This window comes from Pongo abelii, chromosome 5 (assembly GCF_028885655.2).
Source record: "Pongo abelii isolate AG06213 chromosome 5, NHGRI_mPonAbe1-v2.0_pri, whole genome shotgun sequence".
Taxonomy (NCBI): domain Eukaryota; kingdom Metazoa; phylum Chordata; class Mammalia; order Primates; family Hominidae; genus Pongo; species Pongo abelii.
This window is the reverse complement of record NC_071990.2, coordinates 122462380-122481927: the sequence shown is the minus strand read 5'-3', so window position 1 is coordinate 122481927 and position 19548 is coordinate 122462380. Positions and strand designations below refer to the sequence as shown.

Here is a 19548-nt window from a genome sequence, read left to right as displayed (position 1 = left end):
AAAAAATTAGCCAGGCGTGGTGGCAGGCACCTGTAGTCCCAGCTACTCAGGAGGCTGAGGCAGGAGAATGGCGTGAACCCGGGAGGCGGAGTTTGCAGTGAGCCAAGATCGCGCCACTACACTCCAGCCTGGGTGACAGAGTGAGACTCCGTCTCAAAAAAAAAAATAATAAAAAATAAAAAAAGTATAAAAAATGCTCACTATCACTAATCATCAGATAAATGCAATCAAATCAACAGATACCATCTCACACCAGTCAGAATGGCAATTATTTAAAAGTCAGAAAATAACAGATGTTGGCAGGACTTCAGAGAAAAGAGAACACTTACACACTTTTGGTGTAAATGCAGATTAGTTCAGCCACTGTGGAAAGCATTCTGGAGATTTCTCAAAGAACTTAAAACAGAACTGCCCTTCAACCTAGCAATCCCACTACTGACTATATACCCAAAGGAAATAACTCATTCTATCAAAAACACACATGCACTCGCATTTTCATTGCAGCTATTCACAATAGCAAAGACATGGAATCAACATAGGTGCCCAACAGTTGTGGATTGGATAAAGAAAATATGGTACATATTCACCATGGAATACTATGCAGCCGTAAAAAGGAATGAAATCATGTCCTTTGCAGCAACATGGATGCAGCTGGATGCCATTATTCTAAGTGCATTAATGCAAGAACAGAAAACCAAATACTGCATATTCTCATAAGTGGGAGCTAAACATTGAAAACACATACACATAAAGTTAGAAACAATATACAATAGGGACTACTAGATAGGGTGATGGAGGGAGGAAGGGGGAGCATGGGATGAAAAGCTACTGTTGGCTGCTGTGCTCATCACCCTGGTGACAGGACCATCTGTATCCCAAACCTCACTGTTGCTCAATATACCCATATAGCAACCCTGTGCATATTTCCCCTGAATCTAAAATTCAAAAAATACAAATAAGAAAATTAGGTTAAATGAACACTTTTGAGTAGAAAAATATATTATTAGTTCCTAGGAATCAGTGCTCAGAGAAGTATAATTTTATTTTCTCCCCTTATCTATGATTCAGGAAAAGGAGTAATAATACTTCCTCTGTGTAACCCAGAATATAACTGCAGATGACTGACTTAGGCGTGAATATACTGCTGCCAGTATAACCAGTATGGTGCGTCTCCAGGTTACTTTTCTAGTCTCCTAGATGACTGTTTTCAAAATTTCTCTCTTCTCAAACCTTCTTCTCCTTCCCCGTGCTTCGTTTAGTTAATAGCCATGTTTCCTATTTTATCAATGATGTAGACATAGCCAATAAAGAGCTTCCATGTGTTCCTGAGGCATATCAACTCACTTAACTACATCAGTGCCAATTTAGGCTTTCTATTATTATCATGAAGGAACTGCCAGTGTGACTTGTGAAAACCAATTTCTCCATTTGTGCACTACATTCCATCTGGTTTCTTCTGAAAGATTTTGCTTCTAGCAGTTCTCCCTTTTTCTTTTCTCCCTTTTTCTGGATCTCCAGACTACTGGCCAACACTGTAGATTTTGGACGCACCAGCCTCTATAATCACATGAGCCAGTGACTTATAATAAATCTCCTTCTATATATGTACAAATTCTATTGGTTCTGTTTCTTGGATAACCCTAATACAGTTGATTTTTAGCATCTATAGCATAGCATGATGGAAGGCATCCATCCTTCACATCAGTCTTCAACTAGCATTGCCTCACTTTTGATCTTGCCTACCCAGCTTTGTTTACTTTCAAGGCTTTAAACTGTTTTCTCTCTCCAGCTAGAGCCTCCACACCTGTCTGTTCTACTTGCCCTATGTCTACTCTTTAGCCTCTGCAAATCATATAGTCATTTAATATCACTTTTCATCCAACTTTATACAGACCATTAACCCATTAACCCTTTTCTGGTTGTTATTGAATCCTATTCAGGTAGATCTCCTTGACCAGGGACTTCTATATTATCACCAGTCTCCTGAGTGAACCTGATTTTTACCACTGCAATTTTAAAAATTAATTTATTTTTTAATTGACAAGCAATCTATATATTTATCATGTATAACATGTTTTGAAATATGTGTACATTGTGGAATGGCTAAATTCAGCCAGTTAACATATGCATAATCTCACATGCTTATTTTTCTGATGATAATATTTAAAATTACTTTCTTGGCAATTTTCAAATATATAATACATTGTTAATAACATAGTCACCATGTTGTACAATAGACAGCTTAAAACATATTCCTTTTATTTAACTGAAATTTTGTATCATTTGACTATCTCCCCCAATACCCTGCCCTCCAGCTTCTGGTAACCATTCTATGCCCCATTTCTATGAGTTTAAATTTTTCAGCTTGCACATAAGCGAGATTATAGAGTGTTTGTCTTTCTGTGCCTGGGTTATTTTACCAAACACAATGTCCTCAAGGTTCATCCATGTTATCACAAATGACAGGATTTCTCTCTTTTTAAGGGCTGATCTCCCTCTTTATTATTATTTTCTGGCTTGGAGCATCTTGATGTTTTCGATATGCCAACAAGCATGGTGTTTATTCTCTTATATTTAAAATATCTTCTCTTGGACATACTTTCCCCTCACTAAAATCTCACTTCTGGCCTGCCTTTTACTTCAGAATTCCTTGAAGGAGTTAGCTGAGTATTCCCATTACTCTCTTTCCATTCTCTCTTGGACCCACTTGTAAGCTAATCAGGCTTTCACCCTAAAACTCCACTGGCATTCAGCCCACTGGTCAGATCTCAGTCCTCATCACCTAGCAGTATCACTCAAACCTGCCCTCTTTTTTTGAAACAATTTCTTCATTTGACTTCCAGAAAATACTCTTGTTTGGTTTTCCTCCTGCATCTCTGATGAATTCTTCTTTTGTCTCATTTGTTGGGTATTTCACATCTCTCTAACATTTAAACTTTGGAAAGCCCCATAGTGAGTTCTCAGTTGTCTTCTTTTTTTCTAGCTACATTACTGTTGTGAGGATCTCATGACTGAAATACTATCCAATATGCTGATGGCTCTCAGATTTATATCTCTAATACTTATCTTTGCCTTGAACTCATATCTCATATATTAAACTGTCTACTTGACATTTCTCCTAGTAAGTTGAATATATATATCAAACTTAACATGTCTCAGATAAATTTTTAATACTCCCCCAAAATTTGTTCCTTTGGCATTTTTTCCCCTTTCAGAAATGGCAACTGTTTGCTCCCAGTTCTCCAGACAATAAACCTAACGGCATTCATGCACTCGTCTCTGTCTTTATACCCCACATCTAATCTGTCAGCAAATCTTGACTCTACATATCTAAAATAAAACCACTCTCACTCATCTACTACCACTCTCATTTCTTACCTGCTGCAATGTCCTGCCAAGTGTTTAGTCTATTCTCAACACAGCAGCCAGAGGGATGCTGCTGAAACATGGGTTAGATTATATTACTCTTCTAATCAAAATCCTTCAGTGACTTCCCTGTAGCTTACAAGGCCTAACACATTTGTGACATCTTTACTGGCATATGCTCTGTTTTAGGGAGTGTAGTACTATCTTAAGCCTTATTTAATTGCTTATTTTCCCACCATACTGGACAGGAACTCTTACTTTCTTTCTGTTTGTTTCTAAAGCACAAGTGTTTGAATAAGACATTATTCCCAATTTAAAACTAGTACCTGATACTTCCTCGTAATAAGAGTGATCCTGATATTATTGTGGTTTTGTTAAGGAAGAGAGCATGATCTAGGCAGCAATAGATAGCCTAGGAGGAGATTTTTACAGGGATTTAGTCAATTCATAATATCTCATTCTGATATTGCTGATATCTTTGTCACTGACCATATACTCTTAGCAGAAAATGGGAAAGTGAGAAGCATGTCCAGCTTCATTTTATACCTAGGAGAGTATAGTGATGCTTTCTGTGTGAACTCAATGAAAAAAAAAATAGAGCTAAATGTGTTTCTAACAGGTACGTGTCTGGTTAAATATCGTTAAATAAAGCTAAACATTAATAGTGCACTTTAAAAAATACTATGCTTAAGGTAGCAATATTTAAGACACCAAAGTTATTTTAACAGCAAGAGTCATCTACTTTCCATTCTTGTTTTGTGATTCACATGTAATGATTCACAGATTTTGTAAGGTGTTAGTTTAGTCATCATTTGCACTGCACAATTTTGGGATATAATTTCATTGTTGTGGGGAAAAAATCACTTCAGTTGTGTGCACATGGTGGCGTCCTCTTCATTTGCCTCCCAGCTTCTAGATTTATTCTGTTTGCTACAGTTAGCATCTCATCTGTTAAATTGCCTCTTGTTAGCACATTGGCATCAGTGTTAACCATTAGATGATTCTTCTTCATCTATAAATAAGAATTTTGAGACATCATCTGGTTCAATTATTTCTCTTTATGAACATTTTTAGGGTCACCATATTAAAATGTAAGTGGCCATTTAAAAGCTATTGATCTATACATTCTCTGTGTATATATGTATACATATGTGTATATATGTATACATATGTGTATATATGTATACATATGTGTATATATGTACACTTGAATACATGTATATGAGTATATGTATAGATCATCATCACACACAAAAACATTCCCTTCCGTGTGGTAGAAATAATTTCTACTTAGAATATCATTTCTCTGTTACCTGAGGGTGTAGATAGGTAGTATAATATGTACTAGTGTTATAACTTATATTATGGTACTAATGTTATAGCTAGTACTATAATATAAGCACTAGTTATATGTACTAGTGTTATAACTTACTGCCTCTGCAAAAGACAGAGAAGAGGCAAGCAGATCGAGTGGAAAAGAATAGTCGTACTGTGGTCAAAAGCAAGTACCAGTTAGCATGTTAGGAGCTGTTAAGGTGAACTACTGGAGATTGCCTCATAATGCCCTTCTGTATGGAACAGGAAGGTAGTAAAATAGTAATTTAATTTCTTTTGTTTTTGTTTTTCTGAGCTAAAATTAGATTTCCCAGGAGTTATTACTCCATTGGCCAGTCCACTCTACTATGTTGCATTACAGCATGCTCAGAATGAGGACTTCTTTCTCAGAGGAGTATGGGAAATTCAGAACTTCCATATAGAAAATTAAAAATAGCTTGAGGAGTTGGATAGCATACTCCAGTCATTGAAAGCATCAAAGAGACACATCTCAAGAAGATGAGATGTTTGTTGTTCTTATTTCCCCATCTAGCTTCCTATATCCATTTTATTACTTAAAAATACTTTTATAATGTTTATTCAGGATGACCTATAAAATAATCAGCATTCTAAATTACATCTATATCCTATATATCTTACTACTGTGGAATTTCTATCTTTATCAAGAAACCTTTTGGAGGTATATTTACTCAGTTGAGGCTGCTGTCTTTAAAGAGGAGAGTAATTTTTCTGGTCATTTTTTATATGTTTCTAGTGCTACTAATGAGACCAATAGAACATCCGAAGTGTGGCGCTGACTCACAAGGTTACTGGCAGTCATGCCACTTGGCATTAGATTGCCTTTCTCTGATCTTATGCATAAACATTCATGCCGAGTCTGCCCTGCAGACACTGGCTGAGTGACAGATGAAAGGAGTACTTAGACAAAGGTATCCAGTGAAAGAGCGGGCTAGGGGACTGCTGGCACTAGGGGCCAAAAAGAGTTTGCAGCCCCCCTAAGCTGGCGATGCTCACATTTATTTAGTACAGATTTAATGACAAAGGTTTGGAGCAAACACAATTTGTGGGTAATAAACATTGTTGACCCTTCGAGTAGAGAGCAGTCTTGCACACAAATGATCAAAAGTCGGTTTTAGGACAACATAAGTAAACAAGCTATCTAGATAAACTCCTCTACATTCCCTTGTTATTTGCTTTTTGCTATTAGCTAAAGGTAAGAGGATTAGGCTGCCTTTAGCCATAACCTTTTCCTAAAGCTTTTGCAAAACCTTCCGGCTTTTTAAAAAGGTTTGCGTCTTTCCTGTAACTTTTTTTTTTTTTTTTTTTTTTACAACTTTTCCCACCACCCTGACCGAACTCCTACACATTCATGCATAAGTTTCTGTGTGAACGTACATTTCATTTCTCTTCAGTATACCTAGGATTGGAGTTGCTGGATTATATGATAATCTATGTTTAATCATTTGAGCAGCTGACATAAATTATTTTCTATATCTCTTCATCTGACCTTTTGATCTAACTATTCCAGTGGCTATGAAGTGGTATCTCATTGTGATTTTGATTTGTATTTTGCTGATGACTTTTCATGTGCTTTTTGGCCATTTGGTATCTTCCTTTGAGAAGTGACTGTTCCATCACTTTGCCCATTTTTAATTGAGTTATTTGTTTTTTAATAATTGAGTTGTAAGAGCACTTTATGTATTCTAGACATAAGTTTCTTATGAGATAAGTGCTTTGCAAACTTCACTCCTTAAAAGACATTAGGCTTGTGCCTCTGATCCTTTGCTCTTGATACTCCCCTTTCCTGGAACACTAATTCCTCCTCTTCCCATGGGTAGTCCTGTTTAAACCTTTTGAGTTTAGTCTAAATGTCACTTCTTCAGAGAGGTTATCTCCACCTTATCTAAAATATATTTCTTCTCTTGCTTATTTCTCTCTCTGGACCTTTGTTTATTTCTCTAAGAGTATTTATACCTTACAGTGAGTTTATGTATTTATGTATTGTCTGCTACCCTAAAATGTAATTTCTATGAAGCAAAGATGCTGTTTGCCTTAAGAAGTAGGCAGTACATAAATATTTATTGAATGAAAGAGTAAATAGTAAATCAACGCTGGATTTCTTTCTCCTGTATTTTTTCCATTATCAAGCTCTCTCTTTGACTCTGTCACTGGACATTAAAACTTTTGTTCAGGCTAATCTGAAGTAAATTTAGGAATTTTTACTCGTATTTGGAATAACCTCTGATTTGACTCATGTTCTAGAGTATGCAAAAGTTTGCAGTTAGAAAGCTTCTTGAGTTATACTTCCATATATATTATTCATGAAGTAGACACCTTTATTATAGTTATTTCGTCATTTAGCAAGTGGTACTTTACATTTTTATGGCACATAAAAGGTGTGCATTGTTAGCATTACATCCTATTTTTTCACAATTGAAAAAAATTACTAAAAAATGTACAGCCTTTTAGTCTGCGATTACTTCAAATTTAGCCTTTTATAGCTTCAGTATCTTACTTGACTACCTTCTCCATCACATTTCTGCTTATCTGATAGGAAATTGATTTTTCTGCCTGGTAAAATATTCTTTTTCAAATACTATATAAAAGAGTAAGTTATATAGTTATAATCATTCCTTTTAATGTAATATACCAAATAATATTAAAATCTTTACAGTCAGATCGTTCCAATACTTTTAGCCAGGTAGTTTCAGATATTTTTCCTCTATGAGAAAACAGATCATTTTAAAGTTAATAATATGTAAGATATAAATATCCCTCTATAGTATCTTTTTTTTTGCCCCAACCTGATGTAATTTTTTTTTTACTACAAATTAAATGAAATCAGGGTGGGGGGAGGTGTATATTATATAAAACAGAAGCAAATTCTAGTTAGAACTTGTTTTTCATCATTTGTAAATTTTCAGCTCTGAATGAATTCAGTATAAAATATGTCTTGAATCATTGGGTTCTATGTATGAGTCAAATGTCCTTGAAAACCATATTATGCTCTTAGGTAAAGACCATGATGCTAAGCCACTATATTGCATCTATATTATTTGCATAGTTTTGGCACTTTATAAAAGTAGACAAGTGAAAATACAAACCCCTGGCAATGTTAATGCATTAATATTTTGGGGAATGGAAAAGGTTTTCCTTTTGTAGGTATTACTATATATAAAGTTTATTTTGAATATTTTATAGTTGCAAAGTACTATTTATAGAACAGTTAGAAAATTATTGCAATGTATTTTGGTTAATAACAAAACTAATGATAGATAACATTTCTAAATCAGAGATGGGGCCAAAGAACAAGAATACCATATTCTGTGTCTCTGGAGCTATGCAGTGTTCAGTGAGTGAGTAAAAAAGTTCTTGGGTTTTATAATTATAATCTTAGGATGCCTACATATTTTATCACCTTATGCTGATATTAAGTTTTTTTTTTGCATTAAAAGATGTTGAAATTTAGCCTTCTTAACTACAAATGTCTATTTTTTTCACTAGAACAATATCTTTAATTTAACAAGATAGTTTTCATTAATCTATACTGATTTTGTTTAACAATTTTTCTTGTTCTTATTGGATATATATCCTTATTCACTGGTGTTGATTCTTGCTGATACTTTCTGCCTTTTCAGAAATTGTCTGTTCATGTCTCTGATGAATTATTGCCATTTCATTTACAAATTGATGACAATCCATTCTCCAATTCTAATAGTAAAGATTTAAAATTGGAATATTACCTGCATAGTATGTGGAAATAAACTTTTTAAGGAGAAAAGGGGAGAATGAGATGGACTGTAATTGCAATTGCATTTTGATAAAATAATGAAAATTGCCTATTTAACGAATGACTGGACTGGATTGCCTTTGCAAGTGTGATGAATTATGTAAAATTTAGGATTACTAATTCTCCCCCAATCAATTAAAAATAGAATCCCCTAAGCATGAGTAAAAATACTTTGAAAAATAATATGGTATGGCTGGGCGCGGTGGCTCATGCCTGTAATCCCAGCACTTTGGGAGGCCGAGGCGGGCGCATCACAAGTCAGGAGATCAAGACCATCCTGGCTAACACAGTGAAACCCTGTCTGTACTAAAAATACAAAAAAAATTAGCCAGGCGTGGTGGCGGGTGCCTGTAGTCCCAGCTACTCCAGAGTCTGAGGCAGGAGAATGGCGTGAACCCAGGAGGCGGAGCTTGCAATGAGCCAAGATTGTTCCACTGCACTCCAGCCTGGGCGACAGAGTGAGACTCCGTCTCAAAAAAAAAAAAAGAAAAATAATATGGTACTATATAAAGTGTAATATAACATGATGACAGATATTGTGTGTGCTTATTTTAAAAGGCTTTTGTATTCTGTCTTACACATATAGTCTATAAATGCTTTTTGTTGATATAGTCTTTTATCAAATATTTATCTAGGCCTTTATGTCAAGTCAGGCATTTTCTCATGCTTTTTTCTTTTCTATTGTTTCTAACCTTGGAATTAAGATTTATTTTCTGCAGATAAAGGTAATTGACTTTTATTTGACATCAACCTATGAACTGAGGAAACTGGTAGTATGACTGAGATTATGGTTTTTCCCCTCTGTAGTAAATCTTGAGCTGCAGCTATTGAGATGACTAGAAAATCAGAATAAGTATTTTCTTTTGATAAGTAAAACTTAGTTTTCATGTATTTTTACTGTCTATCTATAGCAGAGAAAATAGATCTTCTACTAGTGCAGGTGCAGTAAGATGACAAGGGAAGACTAATTCTTCATTTGTTTATTTCCACCAATTTCTCCTATAGTAAATGCTTAATTATCAAATATTAATGAAAAGCAAAAATGGGATGATAAATCCAAAATAAAGAATAATCTATGTAAGATATAGATGACATACCTTAATCCACAGTTGTTCACACAAAATAGAGACTTGTCAGAATTTGGATACTCCCAAATTTATAGATGGAATGATATATAAATTCCTTGTATTAGTTTCCTGTAGAATTGCTTCTCAGGGACCACTCCAAGGTTTTTCCTTGCTTATTATGGTAAAAGTAAAGTGAAATGCTGACTGCATTAATCTAAATGGAGGAAGAGAAAGTAAGTAGAAACACAAAAATAAACTTCAGGATCATACAAGGTTGGCTATCTAAATTAAGCCTAGGAATCTCTTGCTAGTTTATAAAGTCTTTATTTTACTTTTTCTCCCTTTTGAAATGTCAGTTACAATATTATTTCAAAAATGGGCACTCAGAATTACTGACTGACATCCTAGAAAGTAATTATTAAACTTTTTCTGTGTAGATTGCATGTTTTCCTTTATATTTATATCGACCTTACTGTTTCCCTCCCCTTGAAATGAAAGAACTATACAGAAGTTCTTTCTTTATAGTCTCTCTTTCTACATCATCTATAATAATCTTACATTTTAAATATACTCTTTGTTCCTATATGACCTGAGAAAATAATTTTATAATATCCCCAAATATAAAAAGATTATAATGCTTACCATAACAAAGAATTTTAGAGTTTTTGAAATATTTTCAACTATCATCAATAGATTTTTTAAACATGAAACTTGATGTTTTCTTTTTTGTTTTCCTTTTCCTCAGTGGTGGTAAGGACAGAGATTAAAGTAGTTTTTTTTTGTTTTGTTTTGTTTTTTCCTTCTTCCAATTTTTCTTAGTGGTCTTAAAGAATATAGAGAAGAAGACTATTTCTTTCTCCACCTTACTCATTAGATACATCAAGCCTTTCTTGGGAAAACAAACTGGTAGTTTTCCATGGTTACTTCATCATAACTGGATATAGAATGGATATACTGAGACATCATTTATTATCCTCTGTCTCTAGAAATAATACTGCACTTTTAGAGGAATGTAGACATGGTTGCTATAAAAATAAAGTATTGTGAGTTTAAAAGGGATTATTATATTTAATCACCTAGAAAATATAAATTACTTTCTTATTTACTCCCAAGAAGTGAATGTTCATTTCATTACAGGAGCCTGTATTTCATTCAGAAAGCAGTCAGAACCTCTTATCAGGACATATTAATGAGGATTTTTAAAATGCATACGTTAAAACACTTTACCATAATATAGTCATTAGAGTTCTTGTAAGTGAATCATTTTACACATGCATATACTTTTAATTAAATCTTAGTGAGTTCTGATATAGACTTTATAACAAATTATGAACTATAACTGCTCATATTTTAGTAATGTACTAGTATGCTTAATTTCAATCACTTAAGTAACCTTTAATTATACACATACTTGTTTACATACACATGTGTATATAATAAAATTTCTATATACAACAGAATGCATCTGTTTTAAGAAAGGAGTTTGAATTTTTAGAAATATTTATACACAGAACACCACCACCATAACCAAATATAGAACATTTTCTCATGATCTCGCATGAATTCCCTTTGTCTTTTGCAGTCAGCTTCTCTCCACCCACTTGCATACTACCATTAATTTTTTTCGTTACTGTAAGTCAGGGCTTCTCAGTCTTAGCACTATTAATGTTTTGGGTAATTTGCTTTTCTTTGCCAGGGGCGTATTTTCCTGTGCATTGTAGGATTTTTAGCAGCATCCCTGGCTCCAATCCACTTGATGCCAATAAAACTCTCCCTCTCTCTTCTCAGTTGTGACAATCAGAAATGTCTATAGACATTGCCAAATGTTCCCTGGGGAGCAAAACCATGTCCACTTGAGAACAACTGCTATAAGATTAGTTCTTCCTGTTCCAGCATTTCATACAAATAGAATTACATAGGATACATTCTTTGTACCTGTTTCCTTTCTCTTAGCATCATGGTTTTGAGATTGACCCAAGTTGTTGCATGTCCCATTCACCTGTCTCTTTTTACTGAGATGGCAGTATTGAAAAACCACAGTTTGTTTAAACATCTACTTTTGGTTTGTGTTTTCTTTAAATCCCTAAAAATAATTGCTTTAATGTCCTTGATAATTTCAATCTTTTGTGAATCTGTGTCTGTTAATCTGTTAATTGATGTATCTGCAAGTTATGAGTCACATTCTTTCTTTTTATTCATGTTAGGGGAGTTTTGGGGGACATTAGACATTATTAACTTTGTATTAGAGTGCTAAATTTTGTTGTCTTTCTTTAAGGAGTAGTGGACATTTTTTTGGTGGGCAGCTAAGTTGCTTGTGGATCAGCTTTACTGTCAGGGCTTCCATTTTTTTGTTAGGGTGGATGAATAATTGCCTTACTTTAAGACTAATTTTACCTGTTACCAAGGTTTGACCTTTCTGGGACCTCTGTGGAAAACCTAGGTAATTAACTAGTACTCTCCATTCTGTTTGGAACTTGGACATCTTGTAACTCTAGGTGTGCTCTGGGAATTATTCAGTTTATAACCCCCAGCTGTTGCTTGCTTAGCGTTGTGAAATTTCACCCTTAGTTTCCACAGCTGATTAATCAGCAGCCAACTTGAAAAATAGTTAACCAGTTTGCTAGAGCTCTTTCTCTCCAGTATTCTAATCCACAAATTTTAGCCTCTTTAATCTCTTTGAAATCTGACACCTGTCTCCTTAATTCAGCAAAACCTCCAGGAAGAAAGTGGACAATCATAAAGCTTACCTCATTGGTTTCCCTTTTCTCAGACATTACAGTCCTGCGCTGCCCATTGACTAATGTCTGAAAACAGTTATTTGATATATTTTATCCAGTCTGGTTGTTTACAGCAGAAGGCAAGTCTATTCCTAGTTCCTCCATCGTGGCCAGAAGGAAAACTTTTTTTTAATATTCTTTTTTTCCTGATTATAAATATAGAAATGTTCCATGTATAAATATTGGGAAATATGGAATTCTATGTATTTTTCATATTACACTCACAGTCGCTAATTTAGAATTGTCATATAAAATATCTATTATGGAGGAGCTTTCATTTTCCCTTACCTCATGTCTCCATCTCAAAGGGCCTTTGCTGGAGTAATACCATTGGCCTCTCCCTGGACTTCCTTACTCATTCTGCATAAGTTAAGAGAAATGGCTGATAAGTGAATCTGGAAGAAGGAATAGAAGGTCATGGGCTAGCCTACTTGTAGGCTGCACTTTTAATTTAGCCAGTCTTTAGGTTATTTTTGCACTTTTTCTAGCAAGAACAGTCAGGGGGTTTTTGTCTCTGTCTGTCTGTGGCTGAATAGATTTATGGTACTCAGTTCAGGGAAGACATCTAGAAGGCCATGTGGCAGTAGATGCAAGCAATGATGCTTAATTTAGCTGTTTATATACTAACACTGATAACTTTGAACTCTGTTTATCTATACCTATTGGCTTCTCAGTTGGTCCCAAATTTGGAGAAGATAAATGAATTATTTATTGTTCCCCTCAAACTCAGTAATATCACAGATATACATGTTTTTCAGTTAATATCATATCACATCATTTCATATTTTTAACTTTGAGGAATGCAAATTGTAAAGCATATACTTTCAATGATGGCTGGGGGAAGAGTAGCCAGAAGTATAATGCAGGGTAGAAAGCTGTCTCTCTAACAGTCTTTTAGTCAGCCTGTTTTCAGCTCAGCATTTCTTTATTGCCTCAAATCCAATTTCCAGCTATCTAAACTGGGTCCTTCAGGCTGTCTACCAACTGGTAGATTCAGTCACATACCACATCTGCTGCCTCAGTGCTGTTTACAATTATAATGCCTTGTGTTCTTTTCCTTAGAATGAGATGATGAGAAAGCAAAACAGAATAGCAAGTGTCAAAGGAGAGAGAATGGAGAGCAAGAGGAGGGAGGAGTAAAAAGAAAACAGATTTATAAATAACAGATAGCCTATGAAAGGGCTATATGGATGTCCTCTGAAGGAGGTAGTAACATCCTTTGTTTGAAGGAGGTAAAAGATGGAGTTACACATGAGTAGAAGAAGAAAACAGGAGGAAACAAAGATGAAAAAACTGCATTATCTTTGCAATCATGTGTCACTAGTGTTTCTTATTAGACTCTAGATATTTTATTCTTGGCAATATGTAATGTGGATATTTTAAATGAAAACGATAAAAATTCAATTTCAATAATGTCGAATTAAATCTTTACCTAATTCTTGTCAAGATACATTTAACATTAAAACTTTTTTGTTAGCAATAACATAATTTTCAGTAAAATTATTAACTGTGTTGAAATTTTATGAGTTTATAGTTTTAAGTGTTTTTATTAAAAAGAATCATTTTCTCTTTTGATTTAATGCTTGATAATTTTTCTCTAGTTATTGCTTCTGACAAAGGCTATTTGTGAAACGTATCATTGTAGTCTTGGTATTCAAAGAAAATAGATTAGTACTGGATAGCAGAATTACATATGCTTTCAACAAAACAACTTTTTGCTTTATGTGTGTATTCATGTGAGTCCACATGTGTTTGGTGTATGTATCTGTGTATTCATGTGTTTGTATGAGAGAGTATGTATGTAGCTTTGGTATAAAAAGGCTTTTTCTGACCTAAATGTCAAAGAGGGAAATATTTACATAAATCTGATTTTATATATGATAATCATGAGGATCATGCAGCAATACGTAGCAGTTTTCTTAGGGCTGAATAACACTGAAATTTTAGATCACAGGAATGACATACCTTGATTACAGTATTATTTTCTGTTTATATGTATATACACACATATACATGCATATGCTTTATATGACGTGCATTTCATGAGGGCAGTGATATTGTCTTGATTATTATATCCACGTAGGAGGACTTCTGTATATAGTAAATGGAATTTTATAAAAATTGGGCTGAAAACTTAAATTTAAATAGTTGTATTATGCTGGAAAGCTTCTTTGATTTTTAAAACCTGGAAGAAGAAAGACTTGCTTTCGTTATTATAATTTTCTTTAAGAAAAAGGTAAGACATTGTTAGCTGAAACCCTCTCAAGTATCACGTTGACCACTGGTATCTTCCTGGTGGGATTAATTAACCTAAAATAGAGCTTAGGTAGATGATTTTGTAGTGTTAATGTTCCCATACCATAATTTAGAGCAGAAACAATTAAGCCTTTAACCCTATAATTTCAAAAGTTTCTTGTTCTCTTTTTATCCTCAAAATCTCTTTCAAGAGAAGCGGTAAAGAAAAAGGTATGGATTAATTTGGCTACTGATTCTCCCATTTTATTCTAGAAAATAAGAGAACATCTTTGCCTCTTTTGTCTCCTTTGAATTTTTACATATGTATATGTCTATATGAATACATAGGCATATATCTTTTTTAACAACACTTAACTGTTCATTTACTATATTATTCATTGATTTTTTAAAAATAAAATCTCATGGGAAAAAGTACCTTTAAAGCTACGTAATTAAATGGAATCTGCTATGTATTCATGAGTTCACTTAGAAGAAAAGTTACATTTTAGCCATAAATACTTTATTTAGCCCTATTCATTATCTTCAGTTTATGTGCAGAAAATCTCTACCTCCATCCTCTTTGGGTCCCAGCAGGATCTGAGAATTAAATTGAAATAACAGATCAACAGGAGAAAAGCATAATACAAGTTTTACGTGGCATGAGAGTTCTCATAGGGAAATGAAGACTCAAAGAAGCAGTTACCTGTATACTGAGTTGAACAAAGAATAATAAACTATGAAAATGTGACTAAATTATGTGGGAGGCTTAAAAGATAAGTCATTTTAATAAGGTTTGCAAAGTATTCTCTGGTCTCAACTTCTCATCCTTGAAGGTAAATATGTTGTCTTTTCTTCTAGTATAGAGAGTGTCTATCACATGAGAATTTCATTTTCTTTATAGAGAAAAAACATGAAGGTCAATGTGATCTTGCACTTGCTGTTTTTCAAGTGTCTTTAATTTAAATAATCAATATGCCAGAATAGCATATTTTAACCCCTTCAGCAACATATTTTTTCCAAGATGAATACATGTTTGACTGAAGATTTTTTACACTTATGCTTTTTTTTTTGCTTTTAAAGAAGTGAATAAAAAAGTGTATCTGAAAGTACATGAGGAATGAGTGTAGTGTTCCTGTCAGTCTGCATAATGAAATTTTAAGGTTCACGCTGTCTATTAAAACAGATTCTCAGTAGTGAGCCATATTCATATAAGAAAAAGACTATTAAAGAATTATGGTTACAGATCACAATCCATTTTATGAGCTTTTAATAATTCAGTAATTCATTGTTGTCAACTTTTTATACATGTAACAAACAATTGATGGTATAAGATGTAATTACAGAAGAATATCTGTTTTCCTTTGAAAGCCATATGTATTCCATATGGAATTTTCAGCTGTTTACATAGTTAACATTAATAATTTTTCAGTATATCTAGCATGTCTTATTATAATAATATGTTATCTTTCTGATTAGACAATGATCTTGACAAGCTTTTATTATGCCTCAAAATATCTGATAAACAAACTGAATGGATAGAAAACTGCCGAAGACAATTTTGCAAAATGATGAAAGCCAAACCTGATATAATCAGTGGAGAGGGTAAGTACATTGTTTCCATTGTGGGTTTTCTTATGTATGAAAATTATATTAATAGAATCTGTGGTTCTTAAAGATTAGTATTGGCATATGTAGAAAACATAATGCTAATTCCAGAAGTTCGCTGATTTCTGAGAAAATTGGGATCCTGAGAGAACACAAATTAAAATATGAGACACTACTAAGCATTGTTGTTTTTTTTTTGGAACTGTCTAAACAGTCTTGGTGAGCAAAACTGGAACACTCCCTCTAGGTAGCAATTTGCTTGGTTTTACCAGTTTTTACCTGAATATGACATATTGTTATATTTTTTAGAAATTTTATTGATTTTTTAATCAACATTATTATTCTGAATCACTTTTATATTCATGCAAGTAAATTTAGTGACTCCTAAGGAAATTTTGTTTTAAGGGAACAGCTATGTTTTCTAAATTAGCAAACAAGTTTATTTGTATTCAGTTATCTACTTGTGCATTTGTTTTCTGAAATCATCATTTTTTAAATTAACATTATTTATTTTGAATAAAGTAAAAAGAAGTGCTTAGAAAAAAGTTCTAATGTCAATATAAGCTAGATTTCCTGAAAACTGTAATTTAAAAGGTATTGTGTACTTTATCAGCAATGCTTTATAGTTTTCATATTTGTGTCATTTGTTCTAAAATTTAAAATGGGAAATGGAGAAAAGTTTTTATATTGTTAGTTGTTGGAGAAATATTTCCAGAGAATAATGTTACATATTTATGGCTAAGAAGTCAAACGTTGTTCTCCAAAGTTTGAGTATAAAGTGAGCAGTTAAATTATGTTTTATCTCCCCAGATATTTATAAAATATCTATTCTAAGTATATATTTACCATTGATTGAATAATAGAGATATTTAATATAAACTGTGGGCTGCACAGTTTCATATAAACTTAATTTGCACAACAAATTAAGAAAGCAGCAGACTGGAATGATGTTCAGTTTAAATACAAGAACTAAATTCGTATGTAGTTCTGAGTTTATCTCTAACAGGGATAGTAAGACAAAAGAGAAGTATCAGCTGTTTAACTCTTACTCATTCCTCTGAAACAGGACAAACATGTAGAACATTACCATTAAAACTGTGTTCTCTGTGGAATCTTGGTATCTTAGGGCACTTTCCACAAGTCTTGATGTCAGTTATTTATTACTTTGTTTTGTTTTTGAGACAGAGTCTTGCTCTGTCGTCCAGGCTGGAGTGCCATGTTGCGATCTTGGCTCACTGCAACCTCCGCCTCCTGGGTTCAGGCGATTCTCCTGCCTCAGCCTCCTGAGTAGCTGGGATTACAGGCGCATGTCACGACACCTAGTTAATTTTTGTATTTTTAGTAGAGACGGGGTTTCACCATGTTGGCCAGGCTGGTCTCAAACTCCTGATCTCAGGTGATCCACCCGCCTCAGTCTCCCAAAATGCTGAGATTACAGGCATGAGCCACCGTGCCCTGCCTATTCATTACTTTGATACTCTTAAAAATAGAGTCTAAAGGTTTCTGGTTCCTTTTTATGGACTATAGTGTTGGGGCAAAATCTTGTCTCTAGCAATGAGCATTAGGTGATTCCACATAATTACTCATAATTATAAAAAGTCTTCTTATATAAGAGTCTTCTTTTTAAAAAAGGAATATGTTTTTGTGATTTCTAACTGACCTTTGGTTATATTTAAGTTTCTTTTTATTTTGCTCTGGTAATTTAATCCTATTGTCCCCTTTGTTTAAATTTTAGTGCTCCCAATTTTTAGGTTTTTCCTGTGTGGGATACCATCAAGAGTATAAAATGAAGTATGTTCTTCCTGTTGCTTTCTCTTTTCTGATTATTACCAATAGTATCTACTCAATCATTGAAAGGAGAAACTTAATTTTCCTTGACTTCTTCCTTTTATCCCCTGAATGATACCTGTCCTCTTAGTTACCAAGTCTTACAGATGCTGTTCCTAAGTCTGTCTCTAATTTGTTCTTTCTCATTCATATCTTCTGCCACTACTTTAAGTATTCATCATTTAGCAACTGGACAATTATCTAACATGTTTATTTTAGGAAAATCAGAAATTATAAATAAGCAAAATAAAGAGTTAAAATTTACCTGTAATTTTATCCTTCATATATTATCACTTTTTATTTTTAATCAAAATCAGTCAATATAAACCATACTATTTTATTGGACATTTCACTCAATACAATACAGATGCTATACAACTTACAATGAAGCTACATCCTAATAAATGCATCATAAGTTGAAAATGCATTTAACACACCTTACCTACTGAATATCGTAGCTTAACCTAGCCTAGCTTAAATGTGCTCAGAATACTTAAGTTATCCTATGGCTGGGCAAACTCTAACACAAAACTATTTTATAATAAAGTGTAATTTATTGAATACTATACTGAAAGGGAAAAACAGAATGGTTGTGTGGGTACTCAAAGCATAGAGCTGTCCTAGTTTTGGAATCAGTTATTGTTGTGATGATATCTTAGTTTCTTCAGGCTGCCAAAGCAAAATACTTGAGGTTGGGTAACTTATAATCATTAGAAAATTATTTCTTACAGTTCTGGAGGCAGGGAACACCAAGATCAAGGCACCATCAGATTCAGTGTCTTGTAAGAAATTGTTCTCTACTTCAAAGATGGTGCCTTCTTACTACATCCTCACATGGTGAAATACAGGGAAGGACAACTCCCTTCAGCCTCTTTTATAAGGGCACTAATTCCTTTCATGAGGACAGAGCCCTCATGACTTACTCACTTCCCAAAGGCAAAACTTCTGAGTACTATCTCTTTGGATATGTATTGGATTTTAACATAAGAAATTTTCAGGGATACCAACCTTCAGACCATAGCAGATGGCAAAGCCCAAGGAGAAAGCAGAATCAAAACCCAAGTATCCTTGAATAGTCTGCCTTAGTTTTCTCTCAGCAGAAAACCCATGTGTTCTTCTTAGTATATAAATATTATAAATTTTGGTTTTATAGACTATTCATGTCATATTCCTACCCCAGGAAATAGATGTGATTAAAGAGAGAAGGCCCATAATTTAAAACCCTCTATAGAAATTCCAGATCTGTTGTTTAAAATGTAAAAATTCACTTTAGAGGAACAATATTCTATAGTTTACTTTCTGGACAGTAACATCCTAGACTTAATTTGTTTTAAAGTTAAGGATTGTTTTGTGACATGAATTAATTTCCTTGTGTTAATGGAATTTTCAGTGGGTTGACAGTGAGGCTGTTGGTCATACTGAGATAAATAGCCACTCTAGGAATTATGTAGTTCAGCTACACTTACAATTGGTTAGAAAGATGTACTGAGATAAGAGTCATAGGTTCAATGACCACATATAGATCAATTTTTAGCATTGTTACATG

The 19548-nt window shown here is 33.8% G+C and overlaps 1 protein-coding gene across 8 annotated transcripts in view; it reads left to right on the top strand.

Moving 5' to 3' along the window:
* The window catches only part of TBC1D32 (TBC1 domain family member 32), a 261800-nt gene that overhangs the window by 193691 nt on the left and 48561 nt on the right, over window positions 1-19548 (top strand). For 7 of the 8 annotated variants that reach the window (XM_054558089.2, XM_024248559.3, XM_054558087.2 and 4 more), the window contains one exon: window positions 16047-16172. In XM_054558089.2, the coding sequence (XP_054414064.2) occupies window positions 16047-16172 (126 nt within the window). Of the gene's footprint in view, window positions 1-7994; window positions 8058-13397; window positions 13739-16046; window positions 16173-19548 lie in introns of those variants that run through there. The other variant, XM_054558095.2, reaches the window with a different exon arrangement.